This window comes from Sceloporus occidentalis, unplaced genomic scaffold (assembly GCF_023333645.1).
Source record: "Sceloporus occidentalis isolate IW3139 unplaced genomic scaffold, rSceOcc1.0.p SCAF_1, whole genome shotgun sequence".
Lineage (NCBI taxonomy): Eukaryota > Metazoa > Chordata > Lepidosauria > Squamata > Phrynosomatidae > Sceloporus > Sceloporus occidentalis.
The window spans coordinates 233,328,624-233,351,414 of record NW_028316981.1 but is presented as its reverse complement, the minus strand read 5'-3'; the positions used below and the strand labels follow the sequence as shown (position 1 = coordinate 233,351,414).

The window sequence follows — 22,791 nt, the reverse complement described above, 5'->3', positions numbered from 1 at the left end:
TTCCATTTAGTTTACTCAACAGGGGTAAAGGGGGGAACCAGAATCTTTCCCTTCCCAATAGGCTCAGGCAAAAAGCAAGCTGCTGCAGTCTATCCTACCTTGTATGTCCTTTCCTGTTAATAACTTTTGCCACCTCAAGCAAACTGTGATATTGCTTGGCCACATGTGTCCCAGTTTCCATCTGAGAAATGGAGATTATGGTATCATCATCATGGTCATGTTTTTAACCTGCCATTTCCCAGACACTGAATCTCTTTTTTTGAGCAGCTAAGTGAAAGATAAGGTGCCTAGAAAGACAAATATTTTCTTTGTAATAAGTCAAACTACTGGTCCATAAGCTCAATATGGCCTAGAGTGATTAGCAGAAGCTCTCTAGGTTTTTTGATGTGGATTTTTTCCAGCCCACCCTGGCAATGCAATGGATTGAACCTGAGACATTATTTTGTAAAACAGGCACTCTGACGCCAATTCCAAGGCAAACTAGGACATTTTAGATACCTGAGGCAGAGCAGGGAATGACATCCCCTTCTTGCAATGTCAAGACAAATAGTACCTTCGGCCTGTTACATTATTTGGACACTTGGGACCTAAATAAATCACAAGTACCTCAACCCTTTCCCAGCAGAGAGGGTCCTGTCCTCCTGTAATCTGGGTTTAGCTCCTCCTATTTGCTCCTGTAGGCAGGGACAATAAACAAAAGACCGGCCCCTATATAGGGAGGAGCTAGCCCCCCTGAGCCTCAGTCTTTTTCCTGCCTAAGCTCCTAGCAGGATGTTCTCTTTGAGCTAGCAAAGTTTTTCCTTTCTACGAAAGCGGTTTGAGAGTTTTCTTGGCCTTCCCTTCTTCTCCTCTCTCCTGCCTTTCCCCCCTTCCTTGGTGGTGGCTATGGCAGAGGACCCTGAGAGCATGGGTGAAGGGCCATCCTTAACCCAGGCTTCCCTAGCTCAGGGTCTGCCAGCTCAACAGAGGGAGCTGGCTTCAGAGGGAGACCCATTGCGAGATGTCTGCTGTTGCTCTGCAGCTTCTTTACTACAGCCTTGGAAGCATGAAGAAGACTTAAAATGGCAAGGGCTCCCAGGATTGGAGAAAGGTCTTGGCTTTGCCAATGACTCTCCCTCTCCTCCAAAGCTGCCCCCTTTCATGGTGGGAGCAGAGGAGATTTCTGCAAACAGCATTGCAGCACATGGGAGCCGTGGGAAGAGATGGTGAGGGGTATCCCCTCCATGTCTCTGTTTCTCCACATCACCTCTGCCCAGCCTGTTTAAGGCCAGGGATCAGTGAGGAAACTGGCCAGAAGTCATGGAAACCTCCCTCCTCAGCATCTCTGCCCAGCCAGAGTTCAGAGGACAGGCCAGCCAGAGCCATGGCAAAGGATCTCTCTGCATCACCTCTGCCCAACCTGAAATGGCCAAGGTCAGAGAGGCAAGCCAGCCATAAGTCACAGGAGAACGGTGAGTACCAGGGGCCCTCTCTCTCTAGCCACCAAAGAACCTTTGCCAGATCTAATGCCCTCGCTCAGGGCAGGCATTGCCATGAGGCCTCTGCCATGGCCATTGCAGGCACTATGCCTAGCATAAGGTTTGGGACTCTGCCAGGAGGGCAGATGGGGGCATTAACCCTTGGTCTCCCCCTTCCTTCCCAGCTCTGGCCCCAATGGTACCCAGGACCCTAACAGGTGTGGGGGATCCTTTTGCAGACTGGGAAACACATGGTGGTGTTGCCAGGGCTCCTGCACATTCCTTTTGAATTCTTATAATGAGATGGTGTATAAGGAGGCAGAGGATTCCTCCTCTGTGTTGCAAAGACACATGGCTGTAAAGGAAGCTGGACTTGGCCCAGCAGGAGCTGAAGCTTCCAACTCTAAAATGGTCTTTTTTGGCTGCCACAGAGCATCCCACAAAAAGCACAAAATGGCTTCATGTCCACCCCAGAGAGAGCATGGCCTCTGCCACCCACTTCTAAACAGAGGCTGGAGGGCTATCTATCGGGAATGCTTTGATTGAGAGTTCCTGCAGGGCAGAATGGGGTTGGACTGGATGGCCCTTGGGATCTCTTCCAACCCAGGGATTCTTTGAGAGACCACATGGATACAAATCCTCCTGTGTTCCCTCCCCAAAAATTACAACAACAAAAAGGGGTAAACCATTTGTGGATATCATGGGTGGAGAGTTCCCTTCACCCCCAATTGTGTTTGGCTGCCCCAAACCCTGGCACTCTTGAGAGAAAAGCTTGAGTGCTTGGCCTCTCCTTTCCATCAGAGATTATCCTTTCTCAGGACACAGACTTACCTCAGGTAAATGTAGAGCCATGTCCCACAGCAGTCCCTCTGCCCTTCCCAGCTACCTATGCAAGTGGGAGGGAGTTGAGGACCAAGCTAGCTTCTATCATGCAGCCAGGTTACTATAAAGCCTGCCTGAAATTATAAGGGCTAAGCTGTAAACCCCAGCTTGAAGTTGGGGCTGTTTTAAACATAAATAAAACAAAATGCCCTGTGAGTATCAGGGCTACACTACAGGCCATATGCAGCTATCTACCCATGAAACTGCTAACTTAAGAGCAGTTTCCTCAGTGCTTGCAATAAGCCACTGCCCAGGCAGCCTCCCTTGATGGGACAAATAAAGGAGGGGAGAGCCCCCACATCAACAGGGCTGTGGGCTCAGATTTACAAGAGATACCGGTTAACCTTTCTGGTGTTCATTTTATTAATGTTAGCACATGAGGTTTTAGTTGTGCTGTTTCTGCTCACCCCCCTCTCCTTTTTCCAGGCCAGAGAAGATGCCTGGAAACTAATTCTTCAAGTGAGGGGCTAGCCATAAAAGCCACATGATGACTTTTCTTGCCTCCTCATGGGCCTCCATCACTGTCCCCATTAGGTCCAGAGCCTTTTTGCCTTAGGTGCAACAGCCAAAGATAAAGGATGAGCACATGGTTCTACCTCCTTTGTGCAAACTGTTATCAGCCATAGCACTTCTCATTAAGAGCATAAGCTTTAACAATACAGATTCGTTTAAATGCTAATAAACAGGGTGACTCAAGCAAGGAGAAGGTCTCTGGTCACTCAGCAGACCTCTAATGCTTACATGCATTGAGGATCTTTGGGAAAAACATCTCATATGAGGTGATAGATATATTGGATTAAGGTGACCAACCAAACTCCATTTTAGTGGCAAAAGGATTATGTTCCTGTTATAAAACACAGTGAAACTCAGTCAGCTAGCCTCAAAAGATGTGGCTCCCCTTGCCTTCCCTTCTTTCTTGGAGGGATGTCTGTTAAAGGGAAGAAACTAAAAAATACAGTTTCTTCCATGAGATGGTTCTCACTAATACAGAGGGTTAAGAAAAATTCTTATCAAAAACAAACAGACAGACTCCTCTCCATGGGGGGAGAAACTCCCCTTCCTCCATGAGTGTTTTAAAACAATATAATCAGGTTTCTCTACTAAGGGGTTGCTTCAAATCCCATTCAGACATCCTACAGAGCCCTGAGGGGTCTGCCACAAAAATCACAATTACCTCTTACCTTGTCTAGATTGTTAAATTTTAAGTAAGAATGCCTGCTGATGGGCTTGCCATTCGACTGCTGCCTGGCTTGGAAAGCCTATTGTAACAGGATCTATCATACATATGATGAATTGGGCTCAAGGCCATGAAGGTTCATGCTGCTAATCTCTTTTCTTTAGTGGTCTCAGGGTGCTACAAGATTCCTTTGCATATTGTTGGGCATGCTTTGATTGTGATTTCCTGCATGGCAGGGGGTTGGACTTGATGGCCCTTGTGGTCTCATCCAACTCCATGATTCTATGATTTGATGGTTATAAGGTTAGCTGCTGTGTGGGTGAGTGTCTTATCCCTGATTGGGTTTTCATGGCATGGTCTGGTCCAAACAACACCATTGTTTACTACCTTTTGGGGCTGGAAAAACAGACTTCCTAGTGCCTATGCCTTGTTTTCTGCTAGCAAAAATGCTCAGATTTAATATACCATACAGCTCCATATACAGACTTACACCAGCCACCTATATGCCCACAGCTTCTAAATATATATATGTATGTATGTATGTGTGTGTGTGTGTGTGTATGTGTGTGTATGTGTGTGTATATATATATATTCCAAAAAACAAACAAAACAAAAATACAACACAGCAAACTATGATTTTAGTATTTTATATAGGAGACTCCATTTTACTATGCGATTATATTTTATGTGCCTTGAGCTTCCATGTATTTGGTATCCATGCAAAGTCCTAAATCCAACTCCAGTACATATCGAGGGCCCACTATACTATTTTAAATTTAGGTTTGTGTTCCTTTGACAGATCCCTTTTTTGGAGAAATTTCTCTCCTCGAAATTGGATACCAGAGGGCTATCCTTGCCAAGCCCCCTGTTCCCATTTCATGACTCCTTAATCAGCAGTTCATTTAGCCGCGAGACCTCTCAGCCTTCATACAGGTTGATGATAGTCTGCTACATGGAGTTGGAGTGATTTTTGAAGTCTCTAGACAAGTTCATCCTCAAAAGAAATCGGGCTTAATTCTGACCACATGCCCTGTTAACACAGAGTGCATCTATGCTTCTGCATGGACTCACCAATGTCTGCGAGATAAAGGTTAATCCAGTGTCTTCTTTGCCTAACCATGGGATTAGTCTTGTTTTACACAGGTTCACAGATGTTCCAGTAAAGAACTGCACATTGTTTTGAAATTTTAATTGGAGGTCAGACATTAACATTCCTCTTTCAGAGTGGTAAATCTTAATTACTACAAATGAAATCACCTTAATATCACCTTCATTGCTATAACCAGTTGACAAGGTGATCAGTGATAGGCTGGAAGCTGCCATAGGTCCAGATTAGATCAGGTTCTATTCTGATTGATCACATAATCCACTGCTTAGGCAAGTTCTCATCAACTGCTTCAGGTTTTCAGTGGCTGACCTGCTATAGTCCATCCAAGATGACATTAAGAAGCGACTTGACCCAACATGGTTATAAGGCAGGTGTCTGCCATCACGTCATTTCTGCTCCATATGAGAGCAGCTAGAATGGCAGCCATCCTCACATTAAGAGGCTGTTGAGGGGAGTTTTCCAACAGGGTCTGCCCACCAGACATCGTTTTCCATCTTGGGATGTGAACACGGTCTTAAGAGCTCTGACGGTTGGGCCGATCAAGTCCCTTTGGGAGGCCTTCTTCAAACACCTCTCCCTCAAGGTCATCTTCCTCACGGCCATTCCCTCCGCCAGATGGGTGTCAGAGCTGGGGCCCTGTCAGTACGTAAAGACTTGTGTATTTTTAGGCCTGTCTCAGTGTGCCTTCGTCCAGACCCTACTTTCGTGCCTAGGGTCAACTCAGCCTTTCAGGTGTCACAGGACATTCTCCTGCCTTCATTCTGCCCAGATCCTTAGAAGGACTTGGAAAAGACATGGCACACATTGGATGTGTGCAGAGCCCTCAAAATCTACATCAAGAGGACTTCAACCTTAAGGTCATCTGAGATGTTCTTTTACTTTCGCCCGGGCTCTTTGGGGTGCAAATTACCAGTCTCGACTCTGAGTAGGTGAATCAGGTCTTGTATTCAAAAGAGCTACTGAACTCTTGATCTCACTCCACCCGAGGGGTTGATGGTGCACTCAACCAGGAGTGCATCTACCTCTGTGGCCTTGACCACTAGCGCCTTCCTGTCAGATATTTGCAGGGTGGCCACATGGAAGTCGCCTTCGACCTTCATAAGACATTACAAACTGGACGTGTCTCAGTCCGCAGAAGCGTCATTTGAAAGGAGGTTCCTCCAACAGATTGTGTCGGGGGCCACAGTCTCCTAGCAGCACCTCCCTCCCAGTTCGAGAGGGCTTTTGTAAATCCCAGATTACAGGAGGACAGGACCCTCTCTGCTGGGAAAAGGAATGTTGGGTACTTACCGTGACATGTTCATTTCCTGCAGAGAAGGGTCCTGGCATCCTGCCCACCCAGGTGCTGCCTGCGGCCTCCGACCCTGCCTGCCTGTTGGTGGACCTGCCTTGTTCTTCTTCTTGTTGCTGGATTGGTTTTTCTGAGTTCTTGTTTGTTCTTGGACTAGTTTTTTCTATGGTGTTCTAGTTAACCCTTAGCTGATGTTACTGAAGTTCAGTTCCTTGATTACCTTACTAGTCGCTTGGCTTGTTATTGACTGAGGCTCAGGGGGGCTAGCTCCTCCCTATATAGGGGCCGGTCTTTTGTTTATTGTCCCTGCCTACAGGAGCAAATAGGAGGAGCTAAACCCAGATTACAGGATGCCAGGACCCTTCTCTGCAGGAAATGAACGTGTCACGGTAAGTACCCAACGTTCCTTTTCCCAGCAGTAAAATAATCATCATCCATCCATCATCATCAGTTGTTATTTCATGACACCCAAAATCTGACATATCTGACTGTTGGTAGGACTGGCCTCTTATGTGTAACATTTGATGTGGGAGGCATAAAATAGGCAGATATGTAGATGAATATGTTTTCATGGTAGGATTGTTAGACAAGTCTTGCTGGGTCATCATTTTAAAACTACCAAGAAGCATGGCCAGCGAGTGTAACTCAGGGGAGAATTAGTTCAGCACTCTCCTTTAGTAGCTTGCACTAGATTAAATGAAGGCACAGAGCATATACAGGAAGAAAAAAGGCATTTGAAGGGAAAGCTCTGCTTTTTATAGAACTAGATGGACCAGAAGCACTGCTATAAAACTTGTCCACAGAGGTCCAAAACACACTGCAGAAATAATCCATTTTGAGACTTCTTTAACTGCCTTGGCTCAATGCTAGAGAATCCTGGGAACTGTAGGGTAGCAGTGGCTAACCAGAATGAACTTCTGAATGTATAGGTACACAAATACTACTGGCATCCTCTTCTTCTCCTTCTTCTGTTGTTGTTAAAAACTTACAAAAAGTTAAATTTAAATTGAATTAAATTAAAGATGCTTTCTCATGGAATATGTTTAAGGTGGATGTTCTTAAGACAACGGCTATACCTTTATTGAAAAGATTTGGAATTGATGGCGAAGAATTGGAACTGAAGGTAAGAGCTTAATTTCTGTGCATTACATTTTCTCCAACATAGAAGAGTAAAAAGAATGCATAATCAAACTAAGAGAAATATTTAATGCATCACTCATTTAATCTATTATGTTCAGCCTGTGGGGGTTGAGAAAAAAAAGGGTGAAATTTTTACATTTTTCTCTGCTGCTATTTGCTCTTTCTTGGTAGGGGTCTTTTATTATTTTCTCTCTCATACTAGTCAAGGTGGTATTTTAAGTAAATTAATTTTAAATAAATGGTTGTTATTGAGTATTTTTATGCATGTATTGACAGGATTGTATATCACCCAAGAACACAGTCCCCTGGTTAATTTGCAACAAATAACATAACTACAGTGCAACCACAAAACCAACAATACCATAAAACTAACCTAAGCATTTCAGAAGGAGTAAGTAAAACAATATAACAAGATGCACCACATCAGAGAAAATATACAGTACGTCTAAAATTCAATGGATTAAAAAGTGTACAGATACACAGATACTAAAAATTTGGGAAATTATAAGGGTGGCATATGTGGAAGATGGCGAGCAAGCTTCCTCTTTGGAGAGAGCATTTCATAACCAGGGTGCCACTCTTGAGAAGGTTCTTTCTCCAGTAGCCGCTTGTCACACTTTATTTGTCAGGAGTATACAGAAAAGAATCACTGAAAATGATTTTAGGGTCCAGATAGTTACCTATGACCCATTCTGCATGGGCGTAAAGTACGTCCCTAGGACATACTAGGGTTAGGAAAGTGCGTCCTTTATGCATGCCCCTAATCCTAGTACGTCCTGGGGACGTACAAAATGGCAGCGCCCGTTCTACACGGGCGCTGCCATCTTGACGTTGTGGGCGCATAGCATCCGCATGTCCCGCAACAAAAGTGACGTCGCGAGTGTGCCATTGGGCACTTGTGGTGCCACTTCCGGGGCCCAAAAAGAAGCCGCTTTTTTGCGGCTTCTTTTTGTTGCGTCTGGGAACCGCGCAGTTTGACCGCTGCAGTTCCTGGCCGCAGCAACCGCCGTTTTCAGGTGGTCTGTAACACGCTTACGGGAGGAATTTATTTGTCATATTGTGGAAGGTAATCAGAGGTAGCTAAATAGTGATTTGACAGATTCGTTGAGGATATATCAACCTGTGGTTATCAACATAGCACTACACAACAACCTTCTCATACCTGACACACTCTGTGTTGGATTACAACTCCCATCGCCCCCATGGCGAGTCTAGCTGGAAATGATAGAATATGGAGCCCAGCTTGCCTGAAGAACAAAAGAGTTGAGAAGTGTGCTGTAGTAAACATTTTTTTCCACATTACATAACTAACATAAATATGAATAAGGGCACCAAACAGTGGAACTCAATAAACAGTGCAGCCAGATGTCCTGTGATAAGGAAAATCTTCCCTTCCTGATTTAGATCCCCCCCCCCCCCAATCTGATTATTAGAAGGATTTGGTCATTTTTCTCCCATTCTCTTGTGACGCTTATCTTCTTCAGACTTATACCTGTAATACACTTCCTATTTTCTCCATGGGAAGTCATTATCACAAGTGACTGCTTTGTGTGGATCGTGAGGTCTGTCAATATTGTTTGTTTTATGAAGGAACTGAACTCTGAAAATGACCTTTTACCTTGCTGCCTCTTTTTTCTCAAAATATCTTGTCTAGATCAGGATCAGGACCCTTAGCAGGGTCAGCCCTGGTTAGTACTTGGATGGGAGACTGTCAATGAATACCTGTGCTGTAAGCTATGTAGCCTCATTCCCACTACAGAATAAACTGGTTTTTGAGTTGAATTGATGAAGCGATTTAGTGCCAAATAGATGTTCCCACTATTCGAGCAGCAATCAAACTTTACACATTTCAATTTAATCCACTTTGCATTCACATTAATCAATGAATCGATTCAACGTGGAATTGGGTCACAGGCCTGATTGTGCCACAGGGAACCGATTCTGGTCCATGGCTCGTTCACACTAGCGCTGAATCAATTAATTGCAAATGATGTGGGTAATTCAGCATATCTGGAAGAAGCACTTGAAATGAGTTTAGAGCTGGGGGGCCCTTCACAAACTGAGTCAGGGAATCGGCACAAGTCAGAACAAGGGCCATTTAAACCGGTTCAGATCCACTTGCCATCCGGTTTATTATGTAGTGGGAATGAGGTCTGTATTTCAGGGGAAAGGATTGCAAAACCACCTCTGAGTATTTTTTTTGCCTAAGAAACCCCTATATAATTTATGGGGTCACCATATGTCGACAGGTGACTTGAAGACACACATGCACAATAGTAGCTTATTTAATTAGTCTTGAATGGGTCTGATTTTTGTGGATTCCCCTGTTAACATTTTTGTATACAACATGAATACAGGAATGTGTAACTATAATCCTTGAGGTTTCTTTTGTTTTGTTTTGGAGTTGTTGTTTTTAATATAGCTCCCAGTGGTTTGAATTTTGGTCTATGACTCTGGAGACCAAGGTTTGATTCCCAGCTTGACCCCGAAACCCACTGGGTAACCTTGGCAAGTCACATATTCCCAGCGTCAGTAGAAGGCAATGGCAAACCTCCTTTTAACTAATCCTGCCAATAAAGCCCCATCATAGGGTCACCTTTGGGTCACCCTAAGTTGGAATTGGAAATGACTTGAAGGCACACCCTCTGGCTAGGATTGATGAGAATTGTGGACCAAAAACATCTGTAGAGCCATAGTTATAGGTATATACATAGTTCCATAATCATGAGAGAGAAATATTGTAGGTAGAGAATGACTGTGATAGGTAGTGGTTGTGAGGATGGACGTTTTCTTACATGCTAGTCCACACTAGTGTTCAACCTGTGTGTTTTTGTCCTTACATTAGGAGTCCATTGCCAAGGAACAGTATTTCCCATTCTGTGCTGTATGAATCCTAGTGAATAATTGGATCCTAAGATACTTGTTGCTTTGGATGGACCTTCTTTCTCTCCATTTTGGTTCCAAGTGGAACCAATAACTCAGTTGGATAGAAAATCAAGGACTGCTTCTTAATTTAAATTCTTCACTGTTTTCAGATCACAAGGAGGGGTATGCCCCCCAAAGGAGGAGGAGAGGTGATATTCAGTTGTCCCATTAGGAAGGCATTAAAGCCTATTCAGTACATTGACCCTGGGAAAATTAAACGTATTCGAGGTATGGCGTATCCTTCCTTCTGTGTTCGTTGATGGAAATCAACTTCTGAAATAGGGCGTGGAAATCCATAAAATAAATGATTATCAAATAAAAATTACAGTTAGCTGTGGTGCAACTTCTTCACCACAGCCAGTTCTTAATGTCCGAGCAATTTGTTGAAAGATGAACTTTTTTTTCATGTTTTACCATTGGGTGGCAATGTAAATGATAAAGTCTTGGCTTCTTCTCAAGTCCCATTTTTATTTTAAAAGAAAATTGCCAATAGATTGGACTGTTAGCCTCCCCACCCCTGCCACCTCTTTTTGAGTGTAATCTAAAAAAATGTGTCATATGGAAACTTAAACATATCTCTGTGTTGTTTTTTTCTGCACAGTGCGTACATAAATTAAAACTTCTGCTTTACAGATGAGACAAAACAAGTTGTCTCACCATGGATGTGAGTAGTGCAGGAAGGAATGTGTTAAGATGGAGTACACTCAGCATTCTTTCATCCATGTTATAGATCAGACTCATGACTGGTTTTTATATTTCCTCTATTTCCCCTTCTTAGTAGAGCTATAAAGTGTAACCCAAAGTTTAAATATCTTCTGTATATTGGTTTTTTGCTTATTTAAAAGTGCTCATGAAAGAGATTTCTTAACTTCATAAACCAGCTATTCGGTCAGAGTGTCACCTCAGATAGCAAACCGAATTGTGGATTCTGCAAGGAGCATCCTGAATAAATTCCTGCCAGATATTTACATTCACACTGACCATATGAAAGGAACCAGCTCTGGGAAGTAAGTTTTCAGACAATACTTTGGTAAGATAAGTATTTGTAGTGTACTAACTTCATGTTCAATAGAAGGGGAAGCAGATAGATTGAAATTACCAAAATACTATCTAGTAGTAACAGTTATATTCTACAGTACATAACTCTTCTAAGCACTGTTGAATGTGCGTAAGCCCAGTAATCTTTGCAACAGCCCTGGAAGGCAGGTGGAGAACTGGGGCTGTCTAAATGTTAGACTTTAGCTTCCATCTGCCCCATACAGTGGTCAAGGATGATGGAAGATCATAGAATCATAAACTTGGAAGGTACCCCAAGAGTTATCTAGTCCAACTCCCTTCCAGTGCAGAAATATACAGCGAAAGCATTCCTAATGGCTGGCTATCTAGCCTCTGTTTAAAACATTTTTATAAAGGAGACATAGTTTGTTCCGTTTTTACACAGCTCTTAATTCAAAAACATCTGCAGGTCCACCGCCTCCCCTGCCAGTATGCTTTTGTTGCAGGTGAGGTATTCATGAATCTCTAGGAGCAATGGCTTTGTAAAAGTCAAACTGCTGGGCTATGAACTCACTTTGCCAGCATGCACTCATAGCTCAAAGCAATCTGGAGCCCTGGGAAGCAGCTGCCAGTTCTCATTGACAGTATTGGGCTGAATGGATCGAGAAGAGGTCTTTCAGTCATCTGTTACCTAATACTCTGACCCTGCATGTTCCTTGTTGGAGTATGTGTGATAGAGACAGAGCCTCAGGTCACATGCTCTGCATTCAGAAAGAGTTCATGCTTTGCCTGTAAAGGTTTCTGATGTCCCTTTATAAAAGGATCAGGTAAGAGATGATGGAAAATACTTATGTTGGAGAGTCAATGGCCCCATACAGACAGGCCAAAATAAAGCTGCTTCAGGTCACTTTGGAGGTATGCTGTTTAAATTATGCATATGTATAAGAGCCCAGAAGCCGCGCCAAAGCCACGATACAATACTAAGGACTGGAGTGCAGCTTTGGTGCAACTTCTGGATTCCTTGTACGCATGCATCATTTAAACAGCATACATCCAAAGTGACCCGAAGCTGCTTTATTTTGGCCTGTCTGTATGGGGCCATAGGTAGATAGTTGATGATATTGTGTCTGATGAGGGCAGATCCCTGGAGCTACCAGTCAGGTAAAAGCAGCAGTTGATTCAAAACAAGGAAGATTGCTGGTCTTAGAAGCCTCTAGAAGTAGCACTTCTTCAAGCTACAGGATTTTGCATCAGTGTAAGGATGCTCTTTTAGAGGGCAGGGTTTAAACCTGGAAGTGAACTTCTGATTTGGGAGCGGGAGGGTGCAACATTACTTTTTCAGAAGGGATGCAGTATGTAATAGATCCAGAGCATGGTGGAACAAATTCATTTCTAATCCAACTGAAATTAACTTAGGTTAGATGGATAAATAGTCTGTCTTAGTACAAGATGGCTTCCTTTGTTCCTTGATGCAAAGAAAGATTTTCTAGATCCAGTTTGATAAGAATAAGGGCAAATGTTCAGGGCTAATCATTTTATATCCACATTTTAATTTTACAGCAAAATTTGGTTGAAGCAGCTTCTAATAGAGAAAAACTTTACAGGAGAGCTTTAATTAAAAACACACACAACAACAACAATGTGCCAATACTTTTGCACACATTTTTTTTTCAGGTCTCCGGGGTTTGGACTTTCTCTTGTAGCAGAGACAACAAATGGAACATTCCTTAGTGCTGAGCTGGCCTCTAACCCTCAGGGACAGGGCACAGCTGTACTCCCAGAAGATCTTGGTTCAAACTGTGCAAAGCTGCTACTTGAAGAAATTTACAGAGTAAGTGAATAGTTTAATTCCCAAAGCATGCAGCCCTGTTAGTCTGTTGCAAAGAAAATAAAGGAATTGTTTGACACACTTAATAGATTTATTATAGTATGCATCATGAACAAGAGTCCACTTTCTCAGATTCATGGAGTAGTAGGTTGGTTTTAGTGTCTCTTAAGAACAAGGGTATACAGTTATGGCCCTCCTGATGTTTTTAAACTGCAACTCCCACAATACTTTCCCCTTGGCTATGCTAGTTAGGACTTATGGAAGTTATAGGGCAGAAATGTAAAGGGTCTCAGTTACCCACTTTTGCTATAGGAAAAAACACAAGAGTACCTCACCATAGTGCGCCCTTGCCTTATGCGGGGGATCTGTTCTGTTCTGCCCCCTGTGTAAGGCAAATTCCGTGTATGCTCAAGCTCCATTGAAAACAATGGGGCTCATGCACATGGTGTGCGGGCGCACATGCCATTTCCTCTTCTGCCATGCGGCTTTCAGTGTAAGCTGAAAGCCACATATAGTGCACCTGCGTATGATGGGGGCATGCTGTATTTGATTTCTCAACACGTGTTTCAGTATGTTTTTTCTTATCTATTTTACATTGTTACATGTTGTACTCCTTATTCCATAAATCGATGGGAAACTTGTGGCCCTCTCACTGTTATTGCACTGCAGCTCCCATCAGGCCTAGCCAGCCTAACCAGTCGTGAGGAATGATGGAATCTGTGATCCAGTAACAGCTGAAGGGCCACAAATTCTCTACTCCTGCCATAGATGGTAAATGTGAAGCTAAATTGTGTGTAATCTATTTTCCCTAATGAAGCAAATAATCTTGGCCAAAAATATGACTTTTGTTTAGTAGGCAATTGGAACAAGTATGTCATTTTAAAAGCCTTGCCTGCTTAATTAGGAGATAGTAGTGGAAGGTTGTGGGTAGAAGCATTGTTTTGTGTCTGCTGCCGATGCACCCTCAGTAAATGGGCTGCTGATCCATTAGTGGTTAAATTGAGTCACTGGACACCATGCTGTCTATATTACTTCCTAATGAAAGCTGAAGAAACAGATGGGCCTTATCCATGTCAGCCTAATGGGCTGCAAGGCTCAGAATGGAATTGGAAAGCCAGAGCAAATTTCTTTGCATACTTGCCTGATTGCTTCTAAGGTCAAGAAAATACATGTTAAAGGTCAGAATGGCTGGTGCTACAGGATGGCATCTGTCTGACTCTTAGCATGTGATATGTGTCTGAACAACCAGTTTTTGCTAACTTAGGGCCTGTACAGATGAGGGGAAAGGAGCGGACAGAGGCTGCCCCTTTCTCCCCCAGATTGTGGCTGTGGCAACCAAATGGCGCGGCAACAATACGCCATGAAAAAGCAGCTATGAAACATGGTTTTCTCTGCCGCTGCCGAGGTGCCATTAGCGCCCTGGCGCAGCACTGTAATGTCCTTTGTGCACCATGCCATTTGGATGCAGCACACGAGGCACGTCATTGGCGTGCATGCCGTCTGAATGTGCGCAGGGCAAGATGGTGCCTGGACAGCACGGTAGGGCTCAGGAGTGTGCAGACGCTCCGCTCTCCCGAGCCCTGTCAGAAAACTCAAAGTAGTGAAATCACCAGTGCAAACTAGTGGTGCTTTCTTCAAAAGTACATTCATGTCTGCTTGTCTGTAGAGAACAAGATATACATCAGAAGTGAGATCTAATAGTAATGCAATGGCTGTGAGGCACAGAATTGAAGAGGTTGCTGTAGAGTGCAGAAGCTTGAGTTTTACGCTTTGAAAAGTTGCTCTTCGGACCACAACTCTCAGACTGTCTTCACCAGTATGACCACTGGTCACACCAGCTAGGGAATTTTGAGAGCTGTATTTCAAACAAAGCCCATTGGCCATTCTGGCTGCAGGATCTGGGGTCTGCAGTGTTCAAAAATGTCAGATATTTTCTGGTTCCTGAAATCTCTGCTATCACTTGAGTCCTCCTCAGCTGAAAACATAGTCACACACAAGAAGACTCATTTCATAATGAAGGGATAGAGAGATCTTAAAGTCTCTGGAGAGGGGTGGGAAGCTCTTACAAATTTTCTGCAACTGGGACTAACCATGAAACATTGAAAGGCTGGCATGAATTCATTTCACTTGCTAGGTGTGTAATGTCCAACATATGACCATCTTCAGAGAAGCTGTTTTTTGCTTTCCCAGTAGCAAAATGATGATTAAACGTGAGAGTGGTGCAAGGCTCTTCCTGCAATTTGATACACCCCTCCGTTAGCCAGAGGGCAGCTTCTTATACAGTACATGGCCAAGTGGTCGCTGCTTCAAGCACATCCATAAAGAGATAAGCTTGTTGTTATCCACTTGAGTCAGTCTTGACCCTGTAGATGAGACATCTCCAAGACTCCCTGACCTCCACTGCTCAACTCAGTTCCTGCAAATTCATACCTGTGACCTCTTGCATAGAGTCCATCCATCTAGCATGCAGTCTTCCTCTTTCCGCTTCCCTCCACCTTTCCTAGCATCATTGTTTTTTCCAATAAGTAATCTGATCTATTTTTTGATACAATTACTAGCTTGATAGATGAAGGGAATGCCGTATATAGAGTATATTTTGATTTCAGTAAGGCCTTTCACAAGGCTCCCCATGACATTCTTGCAAACAAGCTGGTAAAATGTGAGCTAGACAAAGTAACTGTTACATGGCTTTGTAATTAGTTGACTGGCCAAACCCAAAGGGTGCTCAACAATGGCTCCTTTTCATCCTGGAGAGAAGTGACCAGTAGGGTGCCACAGGGTTCTGTCCCAAGCCCAGTTCTATTCAACATCTTTATCAATGACGTGGATGACAGAATTGGAGACATAGTTATCAAATTTGCAGATGACACCAAATTAGGAGGAAAAGCTAATACCCCTGAGGACAGGATCAAAATGCAATTCTTCAATACGAAGAAATGCAAGGTACTGCACTTAGGGTGGAAAATGAAAATTCATAGATATAGGATGAGGGACACCTGGCTGAAGGAGACAACATGTGAAAGGGATCTAGGAGTCCAAGTAGACCACAAGTTGAACATGAGTCAACAGTGTGATGCGGCAGCTAAAAAGGCCAATGCGATTTTAGGCTGCATCAATAGAAGTATAGTGTCTAGATCAAGGGGAGTAATAATGCCATTCTATTCTGCTTTGGTCAGGCCCCACCTGGAATACTGTGTCCAGTTCTGGGCATCATAATTCAAAAAGGACATTGATAAACTGGACCGTGTTCAAAGGAGGGCAACTAAAATGGTGAAGGGTCTTGAAACCATGCCCTATGAGGAACGCCTTAAGGAGCTGGGGATGTTTAGTGTGGAGAAAAGAAGGTTAAGAGGTGATATGATAGCCCTGTTTAAATACTTGAAGGGGTGTCATATTGAGGAGGGAGCAAGCTTGTTTTCTGCTGCTCCAGAGAACAGGACCTGGAACAATGGATGCAAGCTCCAGGAAAAGAGATTCCACCTCAACATTAGGAGGAATTTCCTGACAGTAAGGGCTGTTCGACAGTGGAACACACTCCTTTGGAGAGTGGTGGAGTCTCCCTCCTTGCAGGTCTTTAAACAGAGGCTGGATGGCCATCTGTCAGGGATGCTTTGATTGAGAGGTCCTGCATGGCAGAATGGGGTTGGACTGGATGGCCCTTGTGGTCTCTTCCAACTCTATGATTCTATGTCTTCTCATGATGTGGCCAAAGTACAATAGCCTTAGTTTAGTCATCTTGGCTTTCAGAGAGATTTTTAATTTGACTTCTTGGCTGTCTCAGCACTCTTTTCCAGCACCATGTTTCAAATGAATTGATTTTCGTCCTGTGCACTTTCTTAACTATCCAGATCTCGCATCCATACATGGTAATACGGAATACAATGGCTTGTATGATCCCCAAGTCTGTGCTCAGTTGTATATCTTTACATTTTGGGATCTTTTCTAGTTCTTTCATAGCTTCCCTCCCCATTCTTAGTCTTCTGATTTCTTGACTGCAATCCTCATTCTGACCAATGTTTGATCCTAGGTATGAGAACTCTTTTACTATTACCATTTCCTCATTGTCCAGGTTGAATTTGTGTAAAATCTTTGTGTTCATAAGTACAGGTCAAGTTGTCTCCATGAGACAGTTTGTGTTGTCATTACTGCACCCTTATCAGCCCTTCCATTAGGGGGGTTTGAGATGATGCCTTTGAAATTTGTAGCTGGAAGGTGATTCACACAAACAGTTCAGTTCACCAAATGATTGGATTTCAGGCAGGAATTAGAAACCTATTTAAACAAACAGATGGGTCCTGCTAATAATTTCAAACTTTTTTCCACTTTGTTAAAATGGTTACAGAATTAATGTTTTACCTTTTGACCCTTGAAATGCAGAGTGCCATTGTCCTGTGGTTTTCCCTCCCCTTCCGTATTCCCCTTTCTGCCCATATTTTCTGGTTAGTACAAAGCTTAATTATTAAAGTGTTTGCATTTGCAGGGAGGCTGTGTGGACTCAACAAACCAAAGCCTTGTCCTGCTCCTCATGACCCTTGGACAGCAGGATGTTTCCAAAGTCCTGTTAGGACCACTGTCACCATACACGTAAGTTCTCCCCCCTTTTGAAAATTTTATTACCCAGTCCTATTCAGTTTTTGCTAACTGTACTAAATAATAGTTTTTCTCCTTGCGTTGAGTACTTAATTTGTAGCTGCTGAAGGAGCAACTTGTACTTCTTCTTTTTTAAATATATATGATGCCACACACTTCATGCTGTCTGATTTTACTTAAGCCAATGACTTTCTTACTCTTGGTTAATTCACAAGGCCAGAGAAATTAAATTTGTAGTGACAGATCTTACACACATACACACACATGAAGAGAGAGTTTGCTATAGCCTCTTGCAGTTCCTCATAGTTAAGACTTAGAGCAGCAGTCATTTTGGAAAGATATGTTAAAACATGCTCTAATATGTTCTGTGATCCTTTAGGGGAAACTATCAGGGACCATTGACAATTTGTGTGCAGAGATGAAAGGAGAGAGAAGGTGTGTGTGTGTGTTTAATACTTAAGCAGGTGGCGTAAAGCCATCTATAAGAAGGAAAACTCTTTCTCTTTGAGTTGTGGGTTTGAATATTAGATATGACTCTTGCTTTCTTTGTATGTGACTTATTACTTCTGGGGGGAAAATAGTTGGCTTTGTTTTGAGGATTCTTCACATTTCGAGGATTCTTCTGCCAGGTGGTATACTCATTTATTTGGGAATAATATTAAAACAACTAGACTGTGAACTGTCCTTTTTCGGTTATCATGGTACCGGTGCTGTATATCTGAAAGGTACAGTACTGTGATAACTGAAGAATGATGGTGCCATCACAATGAGATGGGATGTACTGGAAAACAACTGTTGAACATTGGTCTCTGACTTTAGAAGTAAGAAATGATAGGATCTCAGAATACACTGGAAGGGGCAAAGCCTGTGTGGCATACTGGTACATGGTAATTCAGTGATGTGGACTTCATTAGACAGGTGATAAGCCTATAAAGGGTAAAATCCATTGGAGTATTGTGGTCCTACTGTGGTTGCTGAAAGGGATGAATAGAGTAGCTGATTCATGATGGTTGTGAGTTTTAATTGCAAAATTTGCAAGAGGGATGATAGAATAGGAGCCAGGTGTATATGTGTGAAAGTGGTATAGTGTTTTGTATGTATATGCAAGAACTGGACAAGTAAATAGGGTTGTAGCTGAGGTCAGAGGTGGGGGGGACATTTGCCCTCACCACAAGTATTCTGCCCCATAGTTCCCAGTGGCTTATGGAAATTGTAGGCCAAAATATGTGAAGGGCCAGAAGTTCCTCTCCCCTGGCATTGGAGATGTAGAAAACCTAAGAGACTTCAAAGGAAGTTATCTGTTTTCCTTGACATTTAATAAATAGGGTCAGAATGGAAAAATATTTCAAGTGGGTAAGAGAAGTTCTTTAGGAATGTTGGCTGAAACTAGCTTTTGACAAGCAGTGGTGAGAAGTGGAAGATTGGTGTGCAGAAGCCATGACCAAGTAGTTAATGATGACAGGAGTTTCTCCTTTTTCACATCTTTTAGCAGAAGCTGCTGCTGTTCAGGTTTTAGAACATCTCACATTCATGTAGAGTTGCCAGACTGAAAACTGACTTGAGTGAATGCCCAAGAATGTATAGGATTGCAGTCTTAGTAAACTGTTAATACTAGTTTATTTGGAAGGAAAGAGATAATTTTCTCATGGTTCAGAAAGGTAGGGCTGGATATGTTTTCCACATTGACCTGTCACTTCCTGTTTCTAAAGAACAAAAGTGTTTTGAGACCTTAAATAGTGCCAGGGTATTATGCTTAAATGACAAGTCATGTCCCTCAGAAGCCTTCATGGCCCAAATTTAAATTTGGGGGAAACAATTAGGGGAATTCAAGGATGGGCATGTTGGAGGAGATCCTTAGATACTCTCCACCCAGCTCTAAATATACTTTCTTTAGATGAATTTTCCATTCATATTTCAGGCTTAACCAATAAGTCATTCAAATTAAAAAATTTAAATTATAGACATAATAGTTCTTGTATTTTATGGTCTTACAATGTTAATTCTAGTTTTCAATAAAAGGTTTTTGCTTGGCATTAAAAATCCACTTTGATATTTATTAGTGAATTCAGGTCAGGCTCACTTAGCTGAGAAAAGTCATTGCTGACCTGATAACTTGCATTTAAACATTACAGTGGACCCTTGTTATACGCTGGGTATAACAAAATCCATGTATGCTCAAGTCCCATTAAATATAATGACATAGCAAAATGGTGTCCCTAATAAAAAATGGAAAATCAAGGTAAATTTATACTTTTTTGGAACATTTTCAAACCGTGTATGCTTGAATCCGTGTATAAAAAATCAGTGTATAAGAAGGGCCGACTGTATATTAAAATGAGGCCAAAGTCCTCCATACGCAAGCCAGTTCTTCATGCAAATAATTGCTCTTTTTATGAGTGTACTGGCAGTTGGTTCAGTGGGTCTCCTCTAGTTGAGATTAGACATTAGATTTAGGCCCAAACATCTGTTTGATTAAGCGTTTCCAAGAGAAATGAAAATGTCAGACTTGGAAAATTATTTTTGTACTGTAACTCACAGAATCTGCAATCACTGACCATGTTGGTTGGAGGATTCTGGGAGCTATGGTACAAAAGAAAGATTTCAAATGTTGGTATCAACTTACCTATTAATAAATAAATATAAAAGTTGGAAGTAAGCCTGTAAATGTCCATGACACTTGTGCTTTCTTTAGTCCTGGGGTAGGGAATATGTGGTCCTCCAGTTGTTGTTGGGCTATGTTTTGTATAACAGACAGAAATGATGCTAACAGACAGAAATGATGGGAGTTGTGGTGTAACAAAACCTGGAGTGCCGCAGGTTCCTCACAGCCTGCTACAGTTCATCACAAAATGACCTGCTGTCATCAATTTCACTCTTAACTAGTACTTTCTCTGAAAAATATTGATTATAACTAGTGTTTATAGCTGACAAGAGACAAAAGCAAGAAAGTAGTGTCTATTGGCTTTAGTAAAAACTAAACTGTTGTCACTGGTGCTAGTGATCATAGGAAGACATCATTTGGCTTCAAAGCAAAGCTACCTGATGACCTGCCCTGTTGGGTGGATTAATTCTTTGGAAATGGCTGTCCTGCAGAACACCTGATAGACGACAGAGGAAGGAGCTCTGGCATATCCCAGTCAGTTATTAGGATTGATAAGGGAATGGCATAACACTTCAAAAAGTTCCCTGTCAGATTGCATTGAAATTCCCTTTAAAAGGGGGAACTTTTAAAAGTGAGCAGAAACCATTATACTAATAGAGTGGTTTTTCCGCTACTGAGTATGTTATTTTTGAAATGGTAACTTACATTGCATCTCTCATTGCCAAGAAAGATAATTTATTACAGGTAACTTCATTGCTTGTAACTCATTACTTCCACATTCTGAATCCTATAAACACTTTGCTTGGAGAAAGCTCCATTAAACACAATCTAACGTATGCAAAGGGATCTTGTGGCACCTTTGAGACTAACTGAAAGGACAAGTTGGTAATTGGCTCAAGTCTATGAAAACTCATGCTACCAATTTCTTCCTTTCTGTTAGTCTCAAAGGTGCTACAAGATCCCTTTGCATACTGATTTTCCAGACTAACATGGCTATGTTTTTGAATCTAACCTGTGTTGGAATAGGCCATGCTAGATCATGCTGGAGGCCTATCTAATCTATCATTCTGTGGATTCATTAGCTACCAGCCCAATCAATGGCCGACCAGCTAGATATGAGTGCAACTGCATCTTCTGCCTCATGTACCCTACCAAATGACTGAAATACGGAGACACATGGTCTCTGATACTGGAAGTGATGTGCAGGTATCCTAACTGGTAGCTAGTGATAGCCCCACCTGACATAACTTCATATAATTCCTTTTAAAGCCATCCAAGCTGGCAAGCCATCTTGTGGCAATGAGTCCCCACAGTTTCACCATGTGTGGTATAAATGACCACTTCTTTTTACCTCTACTGAATTTCCTATCATTCAGGTTTCTTGAGTGGGCCTGATGTTATGAAGAAGACCCTTACTATAGCTACTTACTCCGCACATGCTCAATTTTGTTCACATCTGTCATGCTTCCAATTAACTCTTTTCCCCAAAATAATAAGCAGCAACAAATGTATCCGTACATTGGAATGTGCTGTTAAATATTTGTGTGTGTATTTTGAAGGGTGGAAATGGAAAAGTTGGTTCATATTCAAAACCTGTGTAGGAATGCAGACAACATCAGAATACAGAAGACCTAATTCTTATGAGTGTAGTGATGCTTGATGAAATCTTCAAGCACCATGTAATTGCTCCTGATAAGCACGACTGCCTGATTTTTAATTTCAGTCATCATGACATAAATGCCAATTGTATGTCCCTGCAATATGGTATTTGTTCAGACCCTCAGTCTGCCTTTATCTTCATTCCTGTAGGCATATACCCAACAGTAATCCTTTCAAATGCAGTGGAGTTTGTTGTTATGAGCCTTCAGGTAGTTTCTGATTTATGGCAATCCTAAGGTGAACCTATCACAGATTTTTCTGGGACTGAGAGTCTGTGACACACCCAAGTTTACTTAATGGGTTTCCATGGCTGAGGAAAAAACCAAACCATGATCTCCAGGGCCATAGTAGAGCTCAAAGCAATGGGCTTTACTGTAATATAAACATACAGGTTTGTGTTGTTTTAATCTTGGGATTCCAATCCAGAGTTACAAGTGGGTTACATTCAAGAAGTCCCATTTGGTAAGGGGAGAATGGATTACCTTTTGGTGTGCAAGTATCTCTTAGTAAAAATCTCCTTAAAGTACAGGTTCTAAAACCATGAAATGGAAACATACACGCTGTAGAATTTCAAGTCATAAGTGCTTAGAATGCCATATTTTGGTACTGGCATGATTTTGAGGGGCTTCCCTGAATATACAACTGCTTGTGCAAGTGCTGTTACTAAAAAAAGTGATACGACATCTCAGATGATTATTTCTGCCAACAGGGTGCATTGAGCAAGCTGATACTTTCCATCTCCATAGAGCAGGTGTGAGAATTCTGTGGGCCCCCAGTTGTTGGTGGTCTGCAACTCCCATCATTCCTCTCCATTGGCTCTGTTGTTTACAGCTGCTGAGAGTTGCAATCCAACCACATCCAGAGGGCCACATGACCTCCTAGGCCTTGCTGTGACCTTTGGTGAGCAGCTCTTGACATACTGTACTCCTTAGTTAATTAGATCACTAATTATATAAAGACCTCTCCTTCTTTGAAGGTCTTTAAACAAAAGCTGGATGGTCATCTTTCAGGAGTGCTTTAGTTGTGTATTCCTGCATGGCAGGGATTTAGAACAAATGGCTCTTGCAGTGCATTCCAGTGATTCCATGAGATTTTATTTATTTATTTTATTTGGAGTATTTATACTTCACTCTTCA

At 42.4% G+C, this 22,791-nt stretch overlaps 1 protein-coding gene and 1 long non-coding RNA gene across 2 annotated transcripts in view; one reads left to right on the top strand and one right to left on the bottom strand.

Annotated features, from left to right (window-relative positions):
• The window catches only part of LOC149323611 (uncharacterized), a 37,632-nt gene that overhangs the window by 792 nt on the left and 14,049 nt on the right, over positions 1-22,791 (bottom strand). Inside the window, exon 2 of the long non-coding RNA XR_016277298.1 lies at positions 8,218-8,302. This is a non-coding gene — a long non-coding RNA (uncharacterized LOC149323611). The remainder of the gene's footprint in view (positions 1-8,217; positions 8,303-22,791) is intronic.
• The window catches only part of RCL1 (RNA terminal phosphate cyclase like 1), a 31,601-nt gene that overhangs the window by 6,907 nt on the left and 1,903 nt on the right, over positions 1-22,791 (top strand). Inside the window, exons 4-8 of the mRNA XM_089490063.1 lie at positions 6,964-7,038; positions 10,091-10,215; positions 10,862-10,987; positions 12,651-12,807; positions 17,285-17,388. Of these exons, the coding sequence (XP_089346189.1) occupies positions 6,964-7,038; positions 10,091-10,215; positions 10,862-10,987; positions 12,651-12,807; positions 17,285-17,388 (587 nt within the window). The remainder of the gene's footprint in view (positions 1-6,963; positions 7,039-10,090; positions 10,216-10,861; positions 10,988-12,650; positions 12,808-17,284; positions 17,389-22,791) is intronic.